The 23,981-nt window shown below is 42.3% G+C and overlaps 2 protein-coding genes across 11 annotated transcripts in view; both read right to left on the bottom strand.

Annotated features, from left to right (window-relative positions):
• Positions 1–23,981, bottom strand: part of slc17a5 (solute carrier family 17 member 5) — a 583,343-nt gene that overhangs the window by 205,617 nt on the left and 353,745 nt on the right. The gene's annotated exons all lie outside the window — the stretch shown is intronic.
• The window catches only part of LOC311110625 (calcium/calmodulin-dependent protein kinase type II subunit gamma-like), a 105,565-nt gene continuing 85,018 nt past the window's right edge, over positions 3,435–23,981 (bottom strand). Inside the window, exons 14-22 of one of the 10 annotated variants that reach the window (XM_084153152.1) lie at positions 20,932–21,015; positions 18,670–18,714; positions 18,016–18,070; positions 13,299–13,397; positions 10,836–10,970; positions 6,682–6,757; positions 6,498–6,592; positions 4,153–4,402; positions 3,488–3,867 (exon numbers count right to left, since the gene is read on the bottom strand). In XM_084153152.1, coding sequence (XP_084009278.1) covers positions 4,170–4,402; positions 6,498–6,592; positions 6,682–6,757; positions 10,836–10,970; positions 13,299–13,397; positions 18,016–18,070; positions 18,670–18,714; positions 20,932–21,015 — 822 coding nt within the window. In that variant the 3' untranslated portion in view covers positions 3,488–3,867; positions 4,153–4,169. Of the gene's footprint in view, positions 4,403–6,497; positions 6,593–6,681; positions 6,758–10,835; positions 10,971–13,298; positions 13,398–18,015; positions 18,071–18,669; positions 18,715–20,931; positions 21,016–23,981 lie in introns of all 10 variants that reach the window. The other 9 variants (XM_084153153.1, XM_084153147.1, XM_084153148.1 and 6 more) reach the window with 9 other exon arrangements.

Here is a 23,981-nt window from a genome sequence, read left to right as displayed (position 1 = left end):
GTTTAAGTCATGGTTTTATTTATTATATGGTCATGCAAAAATCCAGCATCCAAATGAAAACGGAGTATAGTCATATAGTATATGGTTACAATGCAGTAAATTTACATATATTTTTTAGCTTTTTTTAAACGTGATATCACTTAATTTCAATATTTGAGACGGAGCCATTTTCATTGACCTTGAGGATGCAAGTAACATATATATTTCCATTTCTTAATCAAGTAAACACAGACAATGAAAAATATTACCAGAAAGTAGACATGCATATTTCTTTCTCTTGTAAAACTGCATATATAGTTGTTAATGTCTTTTTCAGTATTTATTTTTGTAAGTATATCAAGGCTCTCTTCCTGTCCTACTAGCCAGTTAGGTAGGCTACAGTATAATCCAAGGTTACTATCCTTCCCTCACTAACTATTTCTCTCCTCTTCTTCCCTTTGAATTATTTTTAAGAGTTGAAGTAAACTGCATGGTTGTACTCATTCACATGAACATTCCCATGGCTGTGTGAACACCGACACAATGAATGGAAGCATCAGGCCCAGTGGGAGAGAGAGAGGCCAGTGCCCACAGCACAAAGTCAGGAAAAACTACGCAAGAGCCAAAAAACATCACACAGTTCAGTACTGTAAACATCGCATTATGGTGCAAAGGGGAACACAGTTTCATGGCATGGCAGATATGTCACAATGAGCAGTAGGGTGGGCGGGGCCAGTTGTGACTCATGGTATGAACACAGAGCACAGGTTTTGTTTTAATGTGTTTCATTCAACATGTTTTGATATAATTTTTGATGACCAAGAGTCTCATCGGTAGGTTGTTGTCTTTTCGGTGCCCAGCCTTCCACAGGTTCTATGGAACGTGAGTACTATGGAGCTGTTTAGCACAGAAATGAAGGGGTTTACAGCCTCTGGCGGTACAAAGTCACAAGTTGCTATAACATAGTGAAAAACAGTGTTCCAATGTTTTACCATCAACACAAAGATATGTTTTTAAAGGGATATTGTTTTGAGTGTGTATGTTTTCTGTGTGTCTCATATAACAAAAATATAAATGCAACAATTTTGAAGATTTTGCTGGGTTACAGTTCATATAAGGAAATCAGTCAATTGAAATCAATTCATTAGGCTCTAATCTATGGATTTCACATGACCAGGCATAGGCCCACCTACTGGGGAGCCAGGCCCAGCCAATCAGAATACGTTTTTCCCCACAAAAGGGCTTTATTACAGACAGAAATACTCCTCAGCAGCACCCCCTGCCCCTGACGATCCCGCGGGTGAAGAAGCCGGATGTGGAGGTCCTGGGCTGGTGTGGTTACACGTGGTCTGCGGGTTGTGAGGCTGGTTGGACATACTACCAAATTCCCTAAAATGACGTTATGGTAGAGAAATTAACATTCAGTTCTCTGGCAATAGCTCTGTTGGACATTCCTACAGTCAGCATGCCAATTGCACACTCCCTCAAAACTTGAGACAACTGTGGCATTGTGTTATATGACAAAACTGCACATTTTAGTGGCCTTTTATTGTCCCCAGCACAAGGTGCACCTGTGTAATGATCATGCTGTTTAATCAGCTTCTTGATATGGCACACCTGTCAGGTGGATGGATTATCTTGGCAAATGAGAAATGCTCACTAACAGGCATGTAAACAAATTTGTGCTCAAAATTTGAGAGAATTAAGCTTTTTGTGAGTATGGAACAATTCTGGGATCTTTTATTTCAGCTCATGAAACATGGGACCAGCACTTTACATGTTGCGTTTATATTTTTGTTCAGTGTATATATATTCAAATACAATTTGCATTGGGAGTGCACTGTGTGTGTGTTGATTCCACATATGTGTATTGTGGGAATCGGGTTGGACAGGGGAGGCTTGGGTGTGATTGGCCTGAGCCCCAACCCCCACTCAACTGCCTCCCCATATTTACATCTCCAATCTCAAAAAGAAACTGATTATTCATAATAATACCAACAGTACAAACACTTAACATCTAGAACAGTTACAACTGAAACCGGGATAAAGGGACCAATCCATTGATTGCCTTTAGTGTGGCCCCCAGATCCACCTCCCGTCCCATCCCCAGCCAGCGGTTTGACATGCCAACGGACAACTCAGCACCCCACTTTACAGCATTTTCATTTTCACATGCTTTTAGTGCCAATGACTTTACAGAGAGGTATGGCAAGCGAAGACAGACAATATACAATGTTAGGGAACAGGATGGGGCCCAGAACAAGAGACAGGCAAAGGGTGATATCACACTGAGTGGCACTAATAGACAGCTGATTAGTAGGGTCGCTCACTATAGAAACACAGGTAGAGACCCCAGGAGTAAGTGAGCTAACCTGAAGTTGCAGAAACGTTCATCCGGGGAGTGAACAAAACAGCATTGAGTCTCAAGTTTGTGCAAAACAGTACAGGCCATTTTAGATTTTATTAGATTTTTCCATATTTCCCCCAATTTTTTTAAATCAAACATGCTAAAATCAGAGTAGAAAACAATAGGAAGGAAAGGTGTACGAGCTTTCAGAGTTTGCGGTTTGGGGCCTCCGTCAGAATAGTAGCAGTAGGCTTGATTGTGTCGTGTGCCCTCTAATGGCCAAAAGGAAGATGGTAGACTCGGCACACTGAACCAATGGTAGTGTTCTGCAACTTCAGGTTGTGCTGGTCAGGATATTGTGGCCTGTAGCTGGAGGAGCAGGCTGATCTACAGACCCAAAGGGCACAGGACAGGGACCTGGAGTTTGGGCCTTGTGTGAGTGTGTATGTGTGTGCATATACACCGGGGATCTCAAAGCGCAAAATAGCCTGAAAGGGAGCTATAGGGACATGAGAACACACCTTCACTCTCACACACACATCCAAACCCTGAAAGTAAAGTCGTTCTCCTTATAAATATCTATGTATACATTACTATATTAAATATTTTCTTCAAACACAAAATACTTTCAAATACACCATCATTCAGGGGATAAAAATGAATAGGTCCACAATAACACATAAGAATACTAAAAAATAGTCCCTTCTGCAACCCACCCGACCCATTAAAAGATAACATCTACATTAAAACAATGTCTTCAAATGCCTAAAGTCTTTAATTTTGATATTAACTAACAATTTAGGGCTTGATTCAATTCATATCGCGGAAGTTCAGCACTATAGCGCTTTTGAAATTTAAAGGCAATGTGCCCATATTCGTGGAGACTGCATTCACGGTAAACGCTGCATCGGTCAGCTCAATCTGAAAAATTACCTTTAAACTTCAATCCCGCCATAGCGTTGAACGTCCGCAATACAGATTGAATCGAAGCTTTTAGTTTTTCTGAAATGTTCCCTTCTAGCATTTGTTTTGTCATCCAACAAAATAAATAATTAGATATGTTAATTATTAAACAAAACAAAACAAAAAACCAACCACCACAAAAATTAGGGTGTTCCTTTTTTCTCTTTTTTTAATAGAAAATTCACATTTATTTTCTTTAATCATTACTCCCATACCTGTTGATTAAATGTGAAGGTTTTTTGATAATTTCTTTTACATACGTTAATACTTTAAACACCTTTCAAAACTGCAAAAAATATGGATCCATGGAAAAAGGACAAGACATCGCCCCCCTGTGGGCGTCAGAAGCATGCACCGTCTGGAGGGCAGGGCTTCGGCCACAGCCGGCCCCCAACATATAGCTAGGGTTGGACTGGATTGGTGGTGGTGGTGTTGTCAGTCGGTCGGCTTTAAAATATTTTATTTTGTTATATTTTCCCTTTGGATTTTAAACTTCAAGCGGTCTCTTCCGACAGGGCTCTTGGCGCCAATCCGACCACTGAGAAAATGCTCCAGTCGGCTTCAGAATTCAGGCAAAGCTGAGAGAAAGGGAGAGAGAGAGAGTGGTAGGGAGGGCACAGGACAGCCTGTCAAGAGTGTGTACATCTCCAAACTACTCCAACTCAATATTAGGAAGGTGTTCCTAATGTTTGGCATACTCAGTACATACAGCACTTGGCCTCTTTGCAACAGGTGTCACAGAAGATCACACATACATCAACACAAAGATATGTACAGTATCAGCACTTTAGCACATGTATATGAGTGTGAGGGAGAGCACACCTGTAGACAGACCCTAGAATAAAGCTATTTGCAGTCAGCACCTGTGTCTGATAAAGGTTCACTGGAGAGGTGCGGCAGGCGCTCCTGAACAGTGGAAATGCACGTTGAGCCACTTGGCATCGCGGCGGTGCCACACGCGGGTCTCCTCTGACTGGCAGGAGCGCGGGCGTCCCTGGCTGTCGATGTACTGCGTCAGGCGGATGTAGGCGATGCAGGCCGCATCCTCCCCGATCAGGTGCACATGGGGGTTCAGGATGGTGGTGTGGACCGGCTTACTGTTCTTACTCAACACTACATAGGAGACAAGGACACACAGTCATCAACTTGCATAAGTTGGTATTTAAATGGACTTCATCCTTGATTAGATTCCAATAGAGAAAGACCTACCAAGCCATTAGCGTAAAATTGTGTGCTCAGTGACTTACCTGGTAAATTAAAAAAATACAACAATGAACACAATAACAGGGTAGTTCCACGAATAGTACCTTTTGTGTCACAAATATTGTGTACATTTTTATAAAACACTAAATTCAACAGTTGGATCACATACATCTATGCTTTAACAAAATTAAACCATGTAAAAATTCCAATAGCAGTGTGTTTTCATTAAAATAAGTTTTGCTTTCTCTGAAAATCCCAATTTTGGCATGTCCCACATCATGTTTGTCCAAATCTAGGAAGATTTTAACCCACTTAATCCCACAATTTTCCCAAGTTTACACAAAAATTGTAAAGCCCATGTCATTAATGATTCATTTACATTTGTCCCTCAGGTTTAAGGTAAACCCTGTAACATGAACTGAACTCTCGTTTTAATATGGTAAAACTATCCCTTTAATTATATTTTTTTACAGGTGAACTGGTTCTACTCTTTTTGACAATTTTCTGGTCTTTGTATTAGAAAACTGATCGTGTCGAGCATACCACGCCAACCATGTTTTTCTTTTTTTTTCTTTGGGGTATATCAGCTTAATATTGCAGATAGATTGTAACTTCCATCAATGTAATTGTCTGCATCACTTCCAATCCCCCATGTTTTTTATATATATACTCCCCTTTATTACTTTTCAACCCCGCCATCCTTTCCCTACTTGGGGTAAATTAGTGAACAACAATGCCCAGGCCTCTACTTCCAGCCTATACTTACTATCTACACCTTATGGACACAGTCAATTTTACAATAATTCTATTTTATTTGTTTTTGCTCATGAACCTCTTCTACTCTCAACCTCTCCGATCATTCCCATGATGTCCATCCGGTTTGCTTCTATATGCCATATCTTTCTAACTGTGCTCTTTCCCAAAAGCTCCCAACATACAACCTATATACTTATTATGGACACAGTATGCTTACATTATTAGTTATCTTGTTATTATTAGTTGTTATTTGTTATTAGTCCCATCCTTCAACTCCAATCAATACCTCCCATCTATCTCTTAACACCATCCATATAGGATTTCTCTTTGCCATATATATTTCAACCGTACTGTGATGTTTTACAAAAGTTCTGAACCTTTATATTCTCATTGCTTCTACAGATTGTGAATTAAAAATAAACATTTTTGCTAAAAGTATTATTATATTATTGATCGATTGACTATGACTTTTCAGATCACCCAGTAATGCTATCTGCAAGGTTAGCTCCAGGTAAATCCTTTAGCCATTCCTGGACCTGTGTCCAAAAACAAGCTACAAATGGACAGAACCAAAACAAATGATCTAATGATTCTGTCTCTTCACAGCAAAATCTGCAGAGCTGGGAAGATTGTATCCCCCATATAAATAACATTCTATTGGTCGCAAGAATTTTATATAATAATTTAAATTGAAAGATTCTAATTTTTGAATCCGGTGTCGTTTTGCGTGTCAGTTCATAAACACTATGCCATGGGATCAGTACGTCAATAATCTCTTCCCAACTATTTTGCAATCTATATGGGACGGCTGTCAATCCTTTGGTCCTTAAGTGAAACTGATATACTTTTTTATTTATCACAGTTTTCCTTAACCAATTATGTTCTTTAATGCAAGGCCGACAGACAGTTCCTTACTTTCTCCCCCTTCCACTTTCCTCTTCCACTTTTGCGCCAACCATGTTACCCATAGATTGATAAGCTATAAATGTTTTAACAAATAGAAATTCCCCCTCCATGTTGCACAGAACAAGCTTACATTCCCCCTGTATCAAGGGGAGTTTAGCCTGATTTAAGATGGGCACTTTTCTAGTCTTTTTTTTTTAGATGGTAAAACATTTTTTATGCTCTTTACGACAGTGTTAAAATAAGGTGAAATAAATCGTTCTTTTTGATCAAATTACACTACCCAAAGCGCACCATTTGTGGAATGACAACAACATCAAGTTCCCTGTTGATAAGAGATGCTTACAGTTCTCAAAGTAGAACTTGTGGAAGTCCATGCCCTCCACCAGGTTTCCCAAAGCCTCAGGTTCAAATGAGGTTAGTCCGGGGTCACAGATTCTCCTGGAAGGAAAATCAGCAGGGTTAGGGTCAGTTTTAAACCAGGAGGTATGAAATGTATGCACTCACACAATCTATGTATGTAAACTCACGTGTAAGCCTCAAAGTCTCCATTGTTGATGGCCTCAATCAGCTGCTCAGTAATCTTGATGATCTCCTGTTTGCGAGCTGAAATCCAGTGAACGATAGATAGATAGATAAACGGCAGGAGAGAAAGATGGCCAGATGGGATTAGAGAGACCTTAAGAGTGCTCCAGTCAGAAATACTTTAAGATCAGCATGCAGAACCCCTCCCTCCCCATGCTTCACCTAACTCACTAGCCCTTTCCTGTATGGTACTGATTGCAGAGACTTTTTACAATGTCATCCATGCTTATTGTTGTTTGGTTGTACAAGACACAGCTTACAGCAGCACTACTGGGGACCACCAATCTCATAGAAACTACCCTAACAGGCCCCAACTGAGCTGCAGTCCAGCTCTCTTTCCATTCTAATAGTCTGCCCTACCCAAAGCACCTGGCAATGTTTGAGTTTTTGAACAGTTTCACTTCCCTGAATCTCAAGTGCAAGTTTCTGATTCTCCTAAGTTACTTCAGATGTGTTGGTGTTTTGTTATATAATTCCTGGTCTAAACCGCAACTCTGTCTACAACTCCATCCTCAACCACACACTCATCAGACAAGTGACACACAAACCAACTGGGCTCACTGAAATGTCATCTGGGAGGGTGACACATAGACACGCCAGACAACCTGCCAGCAGAGTCGAGAAATTCCACACAGCACAGCTTATATAAATATATAGAGTGAGGGAAAAAAGTATTTGATCCCCTGCTGATTTTGTACATTTGCCCACTGACAAAGACATGATCAGTCTATAATTTTAATGGTAGGTTTATTTTAACAGTGAGAGACAGAAAAACAACAACAAAAATCAAGAAAAATGCATGTCAAAAATGTTATAAATTGATTTGCATTTTAATGAGGGAAATAAGTATTTGACCCCTCTGCAAAACATGATTTAGTACTTGGTGGCAAAACCCTTGTTGGCAATCACAGAGGTCAGACGTTTCTTGTAGTTGGCCACCAGGTTTGCACATATCTCAAGAGGGATTTTGTCCCACTCCTCTTTGCAGATCTTCTCCAAGTCATTAAGGTTTTGAGGCTGACGTTTGGCAACTCGAACCTTCAGCTCCCTCCACAGATTTTCTATGGGATTAAGGTCTGGAGACTGGCTAGGCCACTCCAGGACCTTAATGTGCTTCTTCTTGAGCCACTCCTTTGTTGCCTTGGCCGTGTGTTTTGGGTCATTGTCATGCTGGAATACCCATCCACGACCTATTTTCAATGCCCTGGCTGAGGGAAGGAGGTTCTCACCCAAGATTTGACGGTACATGGCCCCGTCCATCGTCAGTTGTCCTGTCCCCTTAGCAGAAAAACACCCCCAAAGCATAATGTTTCCACCTCCATGTTTGACGGTGGGGATGGTGTTCTTGGGGTCATAGGCAGCATTCCTCCTCCTCCAAACACGGCGAGTTGAGTTGATGTCAAAGAGCTCGATTTTGGTCTCATCTGACCACAAAACTTTCACCCAGTTCTCCTCTGAATCATTCAGATGTTCATTGGCAAACTTCAGACGGCCCTGTATATGTGCTTTCTTGAGCAGGGGGACCTTGCGAGTGCTGCAGGATTTCAGTCCTTCACGGCGTAGTGCGTTACCAATTGTTTTCTTGGTGACTATGGTCCCAGCTGCCTTGAGATCATTGACAAGATCCTTCCGTGTAGTTCTGGGCTGATTCCTCACCATTCTCATGATCATTGCAACTCCACAAGGATTGACAGTTATTTTGTGTTTCTTCCATTTGCGAATAATCGCACCAACTGTTGTCACCTTCTCACCAAGCTGCTTGGCGATGGTCTTGTAGCCTATTCCAGCCTTGTGTAGGTCTACAATCTTGTCCCTGACATCCTTGGAGAGCTCTTTGGTCTTGGCCATGGTGGAGAGTTTGGAATCTGATTGATTGATTGCTTCTGTGGACAGGTGTCTTTTATACAGGTAACAAGCTGAGATTAGGAGCACTCCCTTTAAGAGTGTGCTCCTAATCTCAGCTCGTTACCTGTATAAAAGACACCTGAGAGCCAGAAATCTTTCTGATTGAGAGGGGGTCAAATACTTATTTCCCTCATTAAAATGCAAATCAATTTATAACATTTTTGACCTGGATTTTGTTGTTGTTATTCTGTCTCTCACTGTTCAAATAAATATATATATACAGTGGGGAAAAAAAACATTTAGTCAGCCACCAATTGTGCAAGTTCTCCCACTTAAAAATATGAGAGAGGCCTGTAATTTTCATCATAGGTATACGTCAACTATGACAGACAAAATGAGGAGAAAAAATCCAGAAAATCACATTGTAGGATTTTTTATGAATTTATTTGCAAATTATGGTGGAAAATAAGTATTTGGTCAATAACAAAAGTTTCTCAATACTTTGTTATATACACTTTGTTGGCAATGACACAGGTCAAACGTTTTCTGTAAGTCTTCACAAGGTTTTCACACACTGTTGCTGGTATTTTGGCCCATTCCTCCATGCAGATCTCCTCTAGAGCAGTGATGTTTTGGGGCTGTCGCTGGGCAACACAGACTTTCAACGCCCTCCAAAGATTTTCTATGGGGTTGAGATCTGGAGACTGGCTAGGCCACTCCAGGACCTTGAAATACTTCTTACGAAGCCACTCCTTCGTTGCCCGGGCGGTGTGTTTGGGATCATTGTCATGCTGAAAGACCCAGCCACGTTTCATCTTCAATGCCCTTGCTGATGGAAGGAGGTTTTCACTCAAAATCTCACGATACATGGCCCCATTCATTCTTTCCTTTACACGGATCGGTCGTCCTGGTCCCTTTGCAGAAAAACAGCCCCAAAGCATGATGTTTCCACCCCCATGCTTCACAGTAGGTATGGTGTTCTTTGGATGCAACTCAGCATTCTTTGTCCTCCAAACACGACGAGTTGAGTTTTTACCAAAAAGTTATATTTTGGTTTCATCTGACCATATGACATTCTCCCAATCCTCTTCTGGATCATCCAAATGCACTCTAGCAAACTTCAGACGGGCCTGGACATGTACTGGCTTAAGCAGGGGGACACGTCTGGCACTGCAGGATTTGAGTCCCTGGCGGCGTAGTGTGGTAGGCTTTGTTACTTTGGTCCCAGCTCTCTGCAGGTGATTCACTAGGTCCCCCCGTGTGGTTCTGGGATTTTTGCTCACCGTTCTTGTGATAATTTTGACCCCACGGGGTGAGATCTTGCGTGGAGCCCCAGATCGAGGGAGATTATCAGTGGTCTTGTATGTCTTCCATTTCCTAATAATTGCTCCAATAGTTGATTTCTTCAAACCAAGCTGCTTACCTATTGCAGATTCAGTCTTCCCAGCCTGGTGCAGGTCTACAATTTTGTTTCTGGTGTCCTTTGACAGCTCTTTGGTCTTGGCCATAGTGGAGTTTGGAGTGTGACTGTTTGAGGTTGTGGACAGGTGTCTTTTATACTGATAACAAGTTCAAACAGGTGCCATTAATACAGGTAACGATTGGAGGACAGAGGAGCCTCTTAAAGAAGAATTTACAGGTCTGTGAGAGCCAGAAATCTTGCTTGTTTGTAGGTGACCAAATACTTATTTTCCACCATAATTTGCAAATAAATTCATTAAAAATCCTACAATGTGATTTTCTGGATTTTCTTTTCTCAATTTGTCTGTCATAGTTGACGTGTACCTATGATGAAAATTACAGGCCTCTCTCATCTTTTTAAGTGGGAGAACTTGCACAATTGGTGGCTGACTAAATACTTTTTTCCCCCACTGTATATATATATATATATATATATATATATATATATATATATATATACACACATGTGTATATGTATTTATATATATGTGTATATGTATATATATATACACATATATATATGTGTATATATATACGTGTGTGTATATATATATATATATATATATATAGTTCATATTCCCACAGGAATGATGAACTGGCAAAAAGCAGCTCAAGCCTGGCGTTATAGAAGCTTGGTATTGTACTGTAGCCTATATGTTACTGTCACATAAATATAGCAGTAGCATAACTGCGAGGCAGGGTTAGTAATGAAAGCCAGTGGAATGCTGTGTGTGTGTGGTGTGCGTGTAACTAGCTCTACTGCGTAGCATAGCTGCCCCAGGGCTGAACTTACTCAGCTGCGTGTTGCTGCCCCCTGGGGCCACGGAGGGTGGCACAGGCAGAGCTTGCTCTAAGTCAGGGCAGGAGCTATGACCTGAACTTTTCCAATTAGCAAAAGTGTGCTTAGCATCATCATGCAGTGGGGCAGCTGGAAGACAATGTGACAACAGCAACAAAATGGCAACCATGTAAGCAATCAAATCAGACAAAAAAATAAAAAATAAAAAACTGATAGGACAACAAGACCCATTTTCTCAAACTGGAATACTGTGCACTCGAATGGCAGTTGTTACATAGTCTATATAAGTTAACATATAACTTCACACAGCTCTGAGAGGAGCACAATGCCCACATGCAATGGAGTTATATAAAGGACATGTTACATAGAAACCAAACTTAGAAGAAGAACATCCATACACTAATAACAACTTAGATATACCAATGGGCATAGCGTCACACAGAATGACAGAGGGGACACCAGTGAACACTGACAGCAGGAGATGGAGAAGACACTGTGGCCTCATGGCCAGCAGGGGACAGCATTCAAGCACTAAAGCCAGTTACAGGCCACCACAGAGGAGGATACTGCCAGAATGAGGAAGTAGGAGTACAGACAGACAGAGACACCTCAGGGATAGGGGTGGCTGTTTAATGAGCCGACGACCGGAGCAGGCCAAAGTCTAGGGGTGGATCTCAATTGATCTCAAAAGTCTACAATGGCTTCCTCTCTTCAGAGACCTGATGAGGGATTTGCTGATGTCACCAGTCCAGTCCTATCAACTAGTGCAAGTGAGAAAAAGAAGAGAAAGCCTTTAGGCTTATTGAGATCCAGCCTGTGTCTAGTCCAGCTTGCTGTCTGTCTATGGTCTGCTCAGCTGTCAGGCTGGGTGTCTGTGTCAGGGCCATGGGGAGAGATAAATAAATTAAAAGGCCAGTGAGCCTCAGAAGGTCAGCATTATTTATTCTCTCTGTCAGAGAAAGGAGGGGAAGAGAAAGGGAGGAATATGTAATGTAGGGAGAGGAACGGAGAGAGACGTAGAAGCTACAGGTAGGACACTGGGTCCCAGATTCAGGTTTTCACTTCAATGACTAGGGAAGGCCAACAGTAAGCCAACAGTGAACGCATGTCTGTGCAAAACAATGTGTCTATACACAGCACTTGAGCACAGCATGATAACGTTTTTGTCATAGCAAAGCGGATATGGTCCATGCTTTTGGCAAGGTCTGAGAGGGACTGGAACAGGCTGAGTGATAGATAGGACAGCTGAGTAGCTTCAGTCTGATGAGCTGACACAGAGATAAGCAGGAGAGATGTGAGACACATTTTTAAAATGTCACACACTGAGACGCAGGAGTCACACTCACTCCAATCACTCCGCAGCAATCTGGAAACTTTTAACGGTGAAATATTTTTGGGATTACATTTTTTGGATCACTAAGTCACTGGCCATGTCCGAATACCCGTACTTGCGTTCTAAATAGTAGGCATTTTGGGTATGCAAAAAAATACAGTTTTATAGTACGTGAAATTTTGAAAATGAAGTATGCTTTAAATGCCAGGAGTCCATACTTATTTTCAAAATGAACGAATGGCCGGAATCTACGCAATTGCGCATTAGATTACGCATTCTCAGTAGGATGAGCCTAGTATGCTGACATTTGTTGCATTTGTTTTTACTAAAACAGTATGTTCTAAATAGTAAGTAGTACACAGTATGCAGTTTAAGTAAGTAGTAGGCAAGACAGATTTCGGAAACGGCCATTGGCTAATGACTGTCCAAATTAATATTGACTTAGTATGCATTTGTCTGAAATAATTTGATCAAAATTATTAGTGATTGTGATAATTAGTTCCTTTTTTAGTGGGTGGTCAAGTTATATACATACAAACAAACTGAAGATCAGCAGCTGATATAGCTCTATTGAAGATAGTGAGGGGGACCTTGTCTGTATTGTCCCAATCGAGACACTCTTCGGTTGGATTCAATCCATATCGCCGAAGTTCTAGCGCTGTAGCGTGCTTGAAATGTAAAGGTAATTTCCGATTGAGCCAACATATGCAGCGTGTACCGTGAATGCAGTCTCCGCTAAAGTGGGAACATTGCCTTTAAATGTCAATCAGGCTACAACGCGGAACTACAGCACTACGGATTGAATCTAGACCCTAATATTAATACAGGAAGAGTCTTGCAGGAACAGTATTATGGGGACAGTCTTAGGGAGACAGTCTCATGGGGACAGTCTTAGGGAGACAGTCTCATGGGGACAGTATGATGGAGACAGTCTCATGGGGACAGTATGATGGGGACAGTCTCATGGGGACAGTCTCATGGGGACAGTATTATGGGGACAGTATTATGGGGACAGACAGCCTTAGGGGAACAATATTAAGGGGACAATATAAATGAGTTCAAAGGGGGGAAAGGACACAAAGGTCAGATTTGAGAGGAGAGGGGTGGTACTGCTGCTGACTTACAGGAGGGAGGACAGTGAGGGGGCTGGGCCTGGGTCTGTTCCTCACTGGCACTGCACTGGCTGACCATTGCGCTGTCCGCGCTAGACCCGCACGCAGAAACTGCCCCCACCACAACACACACACACGCCAGAGAGAGACACAGGAGGATCAGACACAGTTCTGTACAATCTACTATTTTACCAAGAGAAAACACTACACCCCAACCCAACCATGCACTAACAAAACCCGCAACACATTATATATCCCACCACCACCGTACACAGAGACACACAGGGAGGGGTGTGTGAGACACAATATATATAATCCCAGCCCATCACAACTAGCCAGAGAAACAGAGGCGTGAGACTACACTGTACACACACCTCACAAATCAGAAGACACCACAGTGTTACATGTTCAATGTCTGACACACAACGTTAACAACCTATTTTGCATTCCAGCTATGCCGATCTCCTCGGAGGAGTGTGTGTATAGCCACTTGGCCAGCACTCAGTATCCACGTCCCGTTAGGAGCGCTTCACAGCACTCTTTGTGAGACTACATCAGTGCTGAGAGCCACAGCGACCCATACTGTCATACAGCTCCACAATAATAATAAAAAAAACACTGAATGCAACACCACAAAAGAAATGTAATACCATAAATGTAAAAAACTGTGCACACATGAGCTCATGTTACCAAACGTATGTAAGAATGAAGAACAAAAAAAAAGAAGAACAAATAAATAGATAAACCTGTAGATTTTGCCTGTGCTTGGCTCCATTCCCTTTCTTTTTTATCCTGAAAAACTCCCCAGTCCTAACGATTACAAGCATACCCCTAACATGATGCAGCTACCTCTATGCTTGAACATATGGAGAGTGGTACTTAGTAATGTCTTGTATTGGATTTGCCCCAAACATAACACTTTTGTATTCAGGACAAAAAGTGAATTGCTTTGCCACATTTTTTGCAGTATTACTTTAGTGCTTTGTTGCAAACAGGATTAATGTTTTGGAATATTTTTATTCAGTACACGCCATCTTTTCATTCTGTCAATTAAGTTAGTATTGTAGAGTAACTACAATGTTGTTGATCCATCTTCAGTTTTCTCCTATCACAGCCATTAAACTTTGTAACTGTTTTAAAGTCACCATTTGCCTCATGGTGAAATCCCTGAGCAGTGTCTTTCCTCTCCGGCAACTGGGTTAGGAAGGACTCCTGCATCTTTGTAGTAACTGGGTGTATTGATACACCATCCAAAGTGTAATTAATAACTTCACCATGCTCAAAGGGATATTCAATGTCTACTTTTTTTTTTTTTTTTCAATCTACCAATAGGTGCCCTTCTTGGTGAGGCATTGGAAAACCTCCCTGGTCTTTGTTGTTGAATCTGTTTTTGAAATTCACTGCTCGACTGAGAGACCTTTCAGATAATTTTATGTGTGGGGTACAGAGATGAGGTAGTCATTCGAAAATCATGTTAAACTATTATTGCACACAGAGTGAGTCCATGCAACTTATTATGTGACTTGTTAAGCAAATGTTTACTCCTGAACTCATTTAGGCTTGCTATAACAAAGGGGTTGAATACTTTTCAGACATTTCAGCTTTTCATTTTGTATTAATTTGTAAAAACTTAAAAAATAACATAATTCCACTTTGACATTATGGGGTATTGTGTGTAGGCCAGTGACCAAAAATCTCAATTTAATCCATTTTAAATTCAGGCTGTAAGACAACTAAATGTGGAAAAAGTCAAGGTGTGTGAATACTTTCTGAAGTCACTGTAGGTCTCTGGAAATACTGTATGAGAGTGACGATTGACATGTGCTTTCATCGGTTCCGATGTCTATGTGCGCGCGTCTGTATCTGTGTCTCTGTGTTTAGGATCTGAAAGAGGCCTCTGTGTTGGCAAATTGTTTCACCCTCCCTCAGAATGTGGGGCCTTTACACTCATCGGCACGATGAAGTTAGTGCCAGAGAGCCTGTCGGTCCTGGAGTATGTTGCTATGTTTTCCTGACGACTTGACACGAGGGTGCCCTCGTAAAAGCCTGGTTTTCCCAGGGTGAGCTGTGCCGTGAGGCCCTGACCGTGGTGAACTGAGTGGAGACACTTGTTTCCCAGATGAAGCCGCCACTCGTCAACACTGTTTAAGCAACCAGTTAAAATAGGATGAAGTTGTTATCTAAACACCGCAGTTTGAACGAGCCGTAAAAAGGCTAAGTTTGCACACCTGTAAACCCACGGTTTCACAACTCTTCTGAACAGGAGAGCCCTGTTATCCATGTTATTGAGCTCTGGGTGCAGACTGATAGCGCACATGCGCAAGCACACACACATACACACACACAGGTTTGAGAGTGGTGGAGTGACAACTCTTTAAGCCCAGGGGAGCTGTGAGACTAAGAATGGGGAGACTATCTAAAGACTAGATACTTTCTAAAGACTATAGACTATCTAAAGACTAGGGACTATCTAACGACATATAAGGCCTTCATGTGCTAGTTCAGTAGTTTGTTCAGACAAAGCATAGTCTACATCCACAGCTAGACCGCCCAGTCTCTCACAGTCTGAAAAGCTAAGACTACTGTGCTATTTTCCATTCTTAGCAAGACATTTCCTTTCACTCTGTAGGAATACAAACTTCTTTGACTTCTCCACAGCAGCTGTGAGGACCAAAGGAAAAGCTGCTCTCCAATATGGCAGTGCTTCCTCATTACCTCTCCAGCCATATAATGTATACTCATTTACAGACACCTTCCATCTGTGTTTCCATCTCCTATAGGATACATCTCCCAGATCCTCACAGGCCCAGACACCAGCCTGACAGTTAACTCAGGCCATCAAAGGCTTCCAAGGCCTTAATCATAATCTCTTGTCTTTCTAAAGAAATGAAGGAGAAGGATTGACAACACGGGAGCACATGAATGATCCCTTTGTATCCCCATGTCTCATAACTATGGCTTCTTCAAACGTGTAATAATATGCACTACCTCAAGAGAATCCATTGGCCTAGATCTCTGAGGCCCATCTTGAATTCTAGCCCTGTCTTTCTGACCAAAACCTTTGCAGACAGATACAGTGGGGAGAACAAGTATTTGATACACTGCCGATTTTGCAGGTTTTCCTACTTACAAAGCATGTAGAGGTCTGTAATTTTTATCATAGGTACACTTCAACTGTGAGAGACGGGTTCTAAAACAAAAATCCAGAAAATCACATTGTATGATTTTTAAGTAATTCATTTGCATTTTATTGCGTGACATGAGTATTTGATCACCTACCAACCAGTAAGAATTCCGGCTCTCACAGACCTGTTAGTTTTTCTTTAAGAAGCCCTCCTGTTCTCCACTCATTACCTATATTAACTGCACCTGTTTGAACTCGTTACCTGTATAAAAGACACCTGTCCACACACTCAATCAAACAGACTCCAACCTCCCCACAATGGCCAAGACCAGAGAGCTGTGTAAGGACATCAGGGATAAAATTGTAGACCTGCACAAGGCTGGGATGGGCTACAGGACAATAGGCAAGCAGCTTGTTGAGAAGGCAACAACTGTTGGCGCAATTATTAGAAAATGGAAGAAGTTTAAGATGACGGTCAATCACCCTCGGTCTGGGGCTCCATGCAAGATCTCACCTCCTGGGGCATCAATGATCATGAGGAAGGTGAGGGATCAGCCCAGAACTACACGGCAGGACCTGGTCAATGACCTGAAGAGAGCTGGGACCACAGTCTCAAAGAAAACCATTAGTAACACAATACGCCGTCATGGATTAAAGTCCTGCAGCGCACGCAAGGTCCCCCTGCTCAAGCCAGCGCATGTCCAGGTCCGTCTGAAGTTTGCCAATGACCATCTGGATGATCCAGAGGAGGAATTGGAGAAGGTCATGTGGTCTAATGAGACAAAAATAGAGCTTTTTGGTCTAAACTCCACTCGCCGTGTTTGGAGGAAGAAGAAGGATGAGTAAAACCCCAAGAACACCATCCCAAACGTGAAGCATGGAGTTGGAAACATCATTCTTTGGGGATGCTTTTCTGCAAAGGGGACAGGACGACTGCACCGTATTGAGGGGAGGATGGATTGGGCCATGTATCGCGAGATCTTGGCCAACAACCTCCTTCCCTCAGTAAGAGCATTGAAGATGGGTCGTGGCTGGGTCTTCCAGCATGACAACGACCCGAAACACACAGCCAGGGCAACTAAGGAGTGGCTCCGTAAGAAGCATCTCAAGTTCCTGGAGTGGCCTAGCCAGTCTCCAGACCTGAACACAATAGAAAATCTTTGGAGGGAGCTGAAAGTCCGTATTGCCCAGCGACAGCCCCGAAACCTGAAGGATCTGGAGAAGGTATGGAGGAGTGGGCCAAAATCCCTGCTGCCGTGTGTGCAAACCTGGTCAAGACCTACAGGAAACGTATGATCTCTATAATTGCAAACAAAGGTTTCTGTAGCAAATATTAAGTTTTGCTTTTCTGATGTATCAAATACTTATGTCATGCAATAAAATGCAAATTACTTACTTAAAAATCATACAATGTGATTTTCTGGATTTTTGTTTTAGATTCCGTCTCACAGTTGAAGTGTACCTATGATAAAAATGACAGACCTCTACATGCTTTGTAAGTAGGAAAACCTGCAAAATCGGCAGTGTATCAAATACTTGTTCTCCCCAGTGTGTATAGATACAAGACGTGCGAAAACATGCAGAGTACGTGAAAGTTTGACATACCTTTCCTACCTTTCACATCCTCCTCTTCTGTGGTGTTACAGCTCTCTGTGGAGCCCTGTAGGGGAGAAGAGGGATGGACAGAACCATGGAGGATAGAGAGGAGAAGGAAAAGAGAGGAAGAGAGAGAGAGATATAACAGGAGTTAGTCTGTGTGCTGAGAGATGACTTGGATGAGGCCTTTCCCAGGTGGACGGACAGACAAACGGTTGGACGGACGCTCCCTCGGAGGAACACAAACCCTGCACAAACCAGCCAGGCAGACAGGAGGGCAAGCGCATGAGGACCCACACCAAACACAGCCTTTTGGTGAGGTGGGGTACAAACTGTGTGTTAAGGGTGTGTGTATGTTACTTTTTCGGTGTGTATGTGACTTTTGTGGTGTGTATGTGACTTTTTTGGTGGCTGAGCCAGTGTGGTTTGTGCGAGCGAGGGACTGCTGCAGCAGTTGTGGCTTGTGTGTTTTGAGGGTTAGTGCGACTAAGTTAGTGTGACTGTCAGTAGACGTGGAGTGGTTAAGTGTTCATGGCATTAACATCGCTCTAAGGTATCTTAGTAGAGCTCTAGCCACTATAAGGTACCTTAGTATCCACTCTAAGGTATTTTAGCATTAGCCTATAGTGACTATGGGATTATAGAGGTACAGTAGCGGCTTACCTTGGTGCCGTCAGCTGGGTTGTGCACGACAGTGGTCTGTGGTTCCTAGGGGAAGCAGGAGAGAGTTTAACATGCAGGGACCACCAGGGAAGGCCCAGGGCGTGTGGTGCACGCCCGATGCATGTAAACACACACACACACACACACACACACACACACAGCGCCAAGCACAGAGGCAGCAGAGGGGCTCCATCATGTGGGACAACGAGACAGGATGGGGGTTTGAGAAGTAGACTATACTACAAAGAGCCATACTACCCCCTTTCACTAGAGGAAGGAGCTATGGACTATGTCACTTATCATTGGAGCTATCAGACTTAGAGGAGGGCCTCTATAACGTAAAGAAACAGAGGAGAGAGGACACACAGACCGAAAAGGCTGCAAAGTCTGAATTGAGGATGAGGGGATTGACTGGCTATGAGATTGGATCAGCAGTCCACCCATCGACCCCCAACCGAGACCCTGCCTTCACAGTCAGTCGCCATGGAAACACTCATCGTAAAAGCGCCTAATAGCTTACAATACTGCATCACAGACACCCCCAAGGCACTCTCACATAGCACACCCCTGGACCTTCCCACAGAACACTGGTCTACAGACTCATTCTCAACACAACCACCTACACACATGAAGATGCAGTCCCCCAGATAACAGGGCCATTAGCTTAAAGGGATAGTGCGACATTTTGGCAATTAAGCCACGCAGAGACATACAAATGGTATCCATGAGTTAATCTGTCCCTGGGTTAGTAGAAAAAAAGGGTTGTCAAAATGTTGCACTATCCCTTTAAATGGTACCACAGAGCCTGACAGTCTGCCCTTCTGTAAGTTTATGTATTGTAGGTGATCAGAAAAAGCTAGGAGGCTGATATAGCATAGACAGCACTGCCTTGGAACGACTGTCAGATCAACTGAGCGGTGACCCAGAGAGACAAAACATCCTTTAACACTGACCACAATGAATCCACAACCAAATAGCTTACCTCTAGCCCTACTGGAGAAGAGTAAGAAACTGATCTTACCTATCAGTTTGATGGAGGTGGTCCTCTGATTTGGCTTTAATAGAAAAGGGATTCTCTTAGCCTGGGCAGGGGTCTACAGTGTGACCATTTTACTTGTATATGCAACCTGGAATTTTAATTTAGGAGCAGCAGTGCGCCTAGAAAAATTAAGGATTCTAGCTTTATTACCTCAAATATTTTGCATTGTGCTCCTAAATGTCTTTGTGTGCACCTACATTTTTCAACTTGGGCGCACATGTGCTCCTTGTAAAAAAGGTCAGCGTAGAGCCCTGCTGGGTGCCTGATTGACATTCCAAAATTCTACAGTACATTGTTGCCTTGCCAAACACCCGGGCTAAGATTCTCTCCCTCATACAGGTTTTAAGTCTCTCTCAGGTCACTGGAGCTCAGTAGTCTGTCTGACAGACACCACTATACATGCCTCTAGACACCACAGTTCTTTGCTTCCCCTGTATATGTTCTGTTAACAGGGCAGAGGGGCAGAGACAGGACTGGAAAGGGAGATTCAATGTCACTTTAGATGAGATGTATTCTTGAAATGGCATCTGTTGTGTTTGTGCCCTGGGGTAGGGGTCACAAGGAGATACACGTAGATAGAAGGACTGCATCTTCCATACAATTGGGATATCTCTGTTTCCTGACATGTCTGGATCCTGTTTTACCCATGGTTTTAATGAGCTTTTGAATTTCCTTGTTTTGAATTTGGTATCAAATAAATAATTTATTTTCACACATGCCCCCCCCCCCCCATTCAGCTACCGTACTGTAATTGTGTAGCGTATCAAATCACCAGCATTATCAAGGGAGAAATACAAATGCCAATGACAGACCCATAGGAATATTCAATCGTGGCATTGTGAATCTATTATTCTAAAAACATACCATTTGTAAAATACCATTATCAGTGTATGTTTTGTTGTGCATTGTCATGTGTATGGCTGTGTTTGACAAAGGAGTAGGACTGGGTAAAACAGGAGCCTAGTGAGAGAGGGTCACAGGCACAAACCAGTTGTTCGGTTTAAAAACCATCAAAACCATCGTCAACATCACACTTTTTTCAAAATGGAGGTGAAGAGGAGAGGGTGGAAGGAACAGATGGAAAAAGAAAAGGGAGAGTCAATAAAGAGCGGATGAGACAAACGGATGGCAAAAAGCAAGAACTAAACAGAAACTTAGGGACTAATCCAACGGAACAGGGTGAGTAAAGCAACAATGAGAGAAACCAAGTATAGATGAGATACCATCGGTGCTGAAGATGATATGCTGCTGTCTTTGGTGCTGCTGGTACTGCTCACTACACTGTTTTTACTGTTGTTTGTCTGCGGCTGGGGCAAAAAAAACAACAACACAAAATGACTTCTACAGAGTATACTGTATATGTAGGCAAACCCATGGGATTGATCAGCCCCAGTCTGTGAGGCTGAGGTGCAGGTCGGTGGGTAGGTGTCATGTAAGAGATATCTTCTTCAGGCTACAGTAAATGTATGTTGTCTGCATAGACTTCTGCCTGCAGTGTGCCTGCCAGTGTGTTTGGATGGTGTTTTTGCAGGGACAATTGTTGAATGCCGTCTTCTGTACAGTATGCACTACGTACTTGCTTTAATTCAGCAGCAGTTTTCCCTTTAATACATGAAATGACTGCCTGTTTTGAAAGGAATTTGTAGTACTAGAAAGATCAGCTCTGAAGACATTGACACTTCTGTGCGAGCAAATTAACATTCTTGACACGCTAAATGAATTTAGCGATTTTCTTTCATTTCGGAAATGCCTGTGTGGAGGTCTCCAATTGGGTGTTTGAAGTGGTTTTGAGTCTGTGTCTACCTCTTGAGTGTGATTTGTTGTTGCATTAGAGTCTACAGTCTTTGCAGATATTGCACACGGTAGTAACATTTCTAAATACACAGGAATATCATCACATGCATTGTAAAAAATCTCTAACAACTTTGAGAGTAGAACCAGACAGGCCCCAGCACTTCAATGTCAATATTGATTGGTACCTGCTAGGGTAAAGAAACCACTGTCCCTGGGGACAGAATAGAACACAGTCTGCACCACCTATGGACTCCAAAGAGTCAACCAGATAGCCTATATCAAATGGCTACAGAATCTGGTTAAGGAATGAAGAATAAGTGACTAGCGACGCCTAGTTGTCTGAGTGTGCATGCAGTGAAAGGCCTTGATGAGAAGGTTGTTGTTTCGCCCAAATGGTCTAGGCATGTATGGATCTGGAGGATTTCCTGAGTAAGACAATGAAGAATAAGTTGCATAGACAAGAACGCCTCCTGCAACAACCCCACAGCCTGACCATTGTGTAAAAAAAGAGCACTACACCCTAGAATAACTTCAAGGCAAATAGGAATGTAACTAATATCACAACTATCCCTTTAACAGAGGGTCTTTAAAGATGAATTCATGAGAGGTGTTGAAAAGTATGTTCTGTCAATAAAAGGTTAAGAGCAATATGCTGTTGAGGTTTCAGCTGGTACCGAAGTACTTTACTGGTGATAAAATGTCCCAGACAGAGTAGCCTTTTGACACTGTCTCTGACGTACTCACACTGATATTGAACAAGGTCCAGCGTACCACTGGTGCTCAATCCTCCCATTCCCCAGAAACTGAACCTATATGCGTCAAACGTTAGTCCAGTGCTCTCTTTCTCCTATAACAGAAACTAAAGCCTAAATAATCACAACTACCCATGAAAGGGGGTGAGATGGTTGTGATGGTGGGCACATTTGATTGTAGTATTATTGTTCTAAGCAATATCGACATTATTATGGTTTTTATGGACCCACAATAGGTTTGAAGAGAGCATTTTGAACACTCACTCCATCACAAGAGTAATACAAGCAAAGCTTCAGTGTCTAGTCGAGCTGTAATAGAGCTATTCCAGCTCTGGGGCATAGAACCTGACTCTGTTAAGACTATAAGACTGTATAGCCTACTGTATTTTCTATATCGAAATCTTTACATCAAAGAGAACAAGAGCTGTCGTTGTTAAGACAGCGTCATCTCTTAAACTAGAATCCTTAATTGCTACATCCATTTCTGCACTTATAAATTAATGCTATATACCCATTGATTCTTGAAGAATATAACTTATATGCATCATGAGCTTAATTTAACTGTCGTACCTCATCAGAACCCAAAATATAAGCTATTTTACTCCAATGTTTATAAACAAAGTAAATGTATTCAAACACTATATAGCCTTAAACTATAACTGTTATTGTTTCAATTAAGGATTCTACCTTTCAATTATAAATAGTAGCATTTACGCTATACTAACAGCTATATATCAATGTTATAAATATAATTTAGACTAGCTTTAAATACAATTTCTTGATTCATTTTCCTGGCAGGCTCACAGATTACTATTTTAATTCAATATATACACCCTTTACAATTAGACTGACAAACAACTGACCCACATTCAACCCCAAACCACAAATGACAGCTAATCTACTTAGCAGATATTTTCATGGAGTGTGTATGGTGTTGTGGGGAGTAAGCATGGGGCTTGAGATAGTGCAGGGGGGCCAGAGAAGAGGGGTCCAGGCTGTAGGATGGATCCTTGTAGTGTGCTCCAATGAGGCTCTATGGCTGCATCTACACAGGCAGCCCAATTCTGATCTTTGTTCCACTCACTGGTATTTTGACCAATCACATCAGATCTTTTCACATAAGATATTTTTCAGTGCAGATCTGATTGGTCAAAAGACCAATTAGTGTAAAATGATCAGAATTTGGCTGCTTGTGTAAACGCAGCCAAAGACATGTGAGGTACACAACATGACCAAAAGTATATGGACACCTGCTTGTCGAACATCTCATTCCAAAATCATGGCCATTAATATGGAGTTGGTCCACCCTTTATTGCGATAACAGCTTCTACTCTTCTGGGAAGGCTTTCCACTAGATGTTGGAACATTGCTGCGGGGACTTGCTTCCATTCAGCCACAAGGGCATTAGTGAGGTCGGGCACTGATGTTGGGCGATTAGGCTCGCAGTCAGCATTCAAATTCATCCCAAAGGTGTTCGATGGGGTTGAGGTCAGGGCTCTGTGCAGGCCAGTCAAGTTCTTGCACACCTATCTTGACAAACCATTTCTGTATGGACCTCAATTTGTGTACGGGGGGCATTGTCATGCTGAAACAGGAAAGTGCCTTCCCCAAACTGTTGCCACAAAGTTGGAAGCACAGAATCGTGAAGAATGACATTGTATGCTGTAGCATTAAGATTTCCCTTCACTGGAACTAAGGGGCCTAGCCCGAACCATGAAAAATAGCCC

Source organism: Coregonus lavaretus, assembly GCF_964263955.1.
Source record: "Coregonus lavaretus genome assembly, chromosome: 36".
Classification (NCBI taxonomy): domain Eukaryota; kingdom Metazoa; phylum Chordata; class Actinopteri; order Salmoniformes; family Salmonidae; genus Coregonus; species Coregonus lavaretus.
The sequence above is the reverse complement of the archived record's forward strand: the minus strand, read 5'-3'. Positions and strand labels throughout refer to the sequence as shown.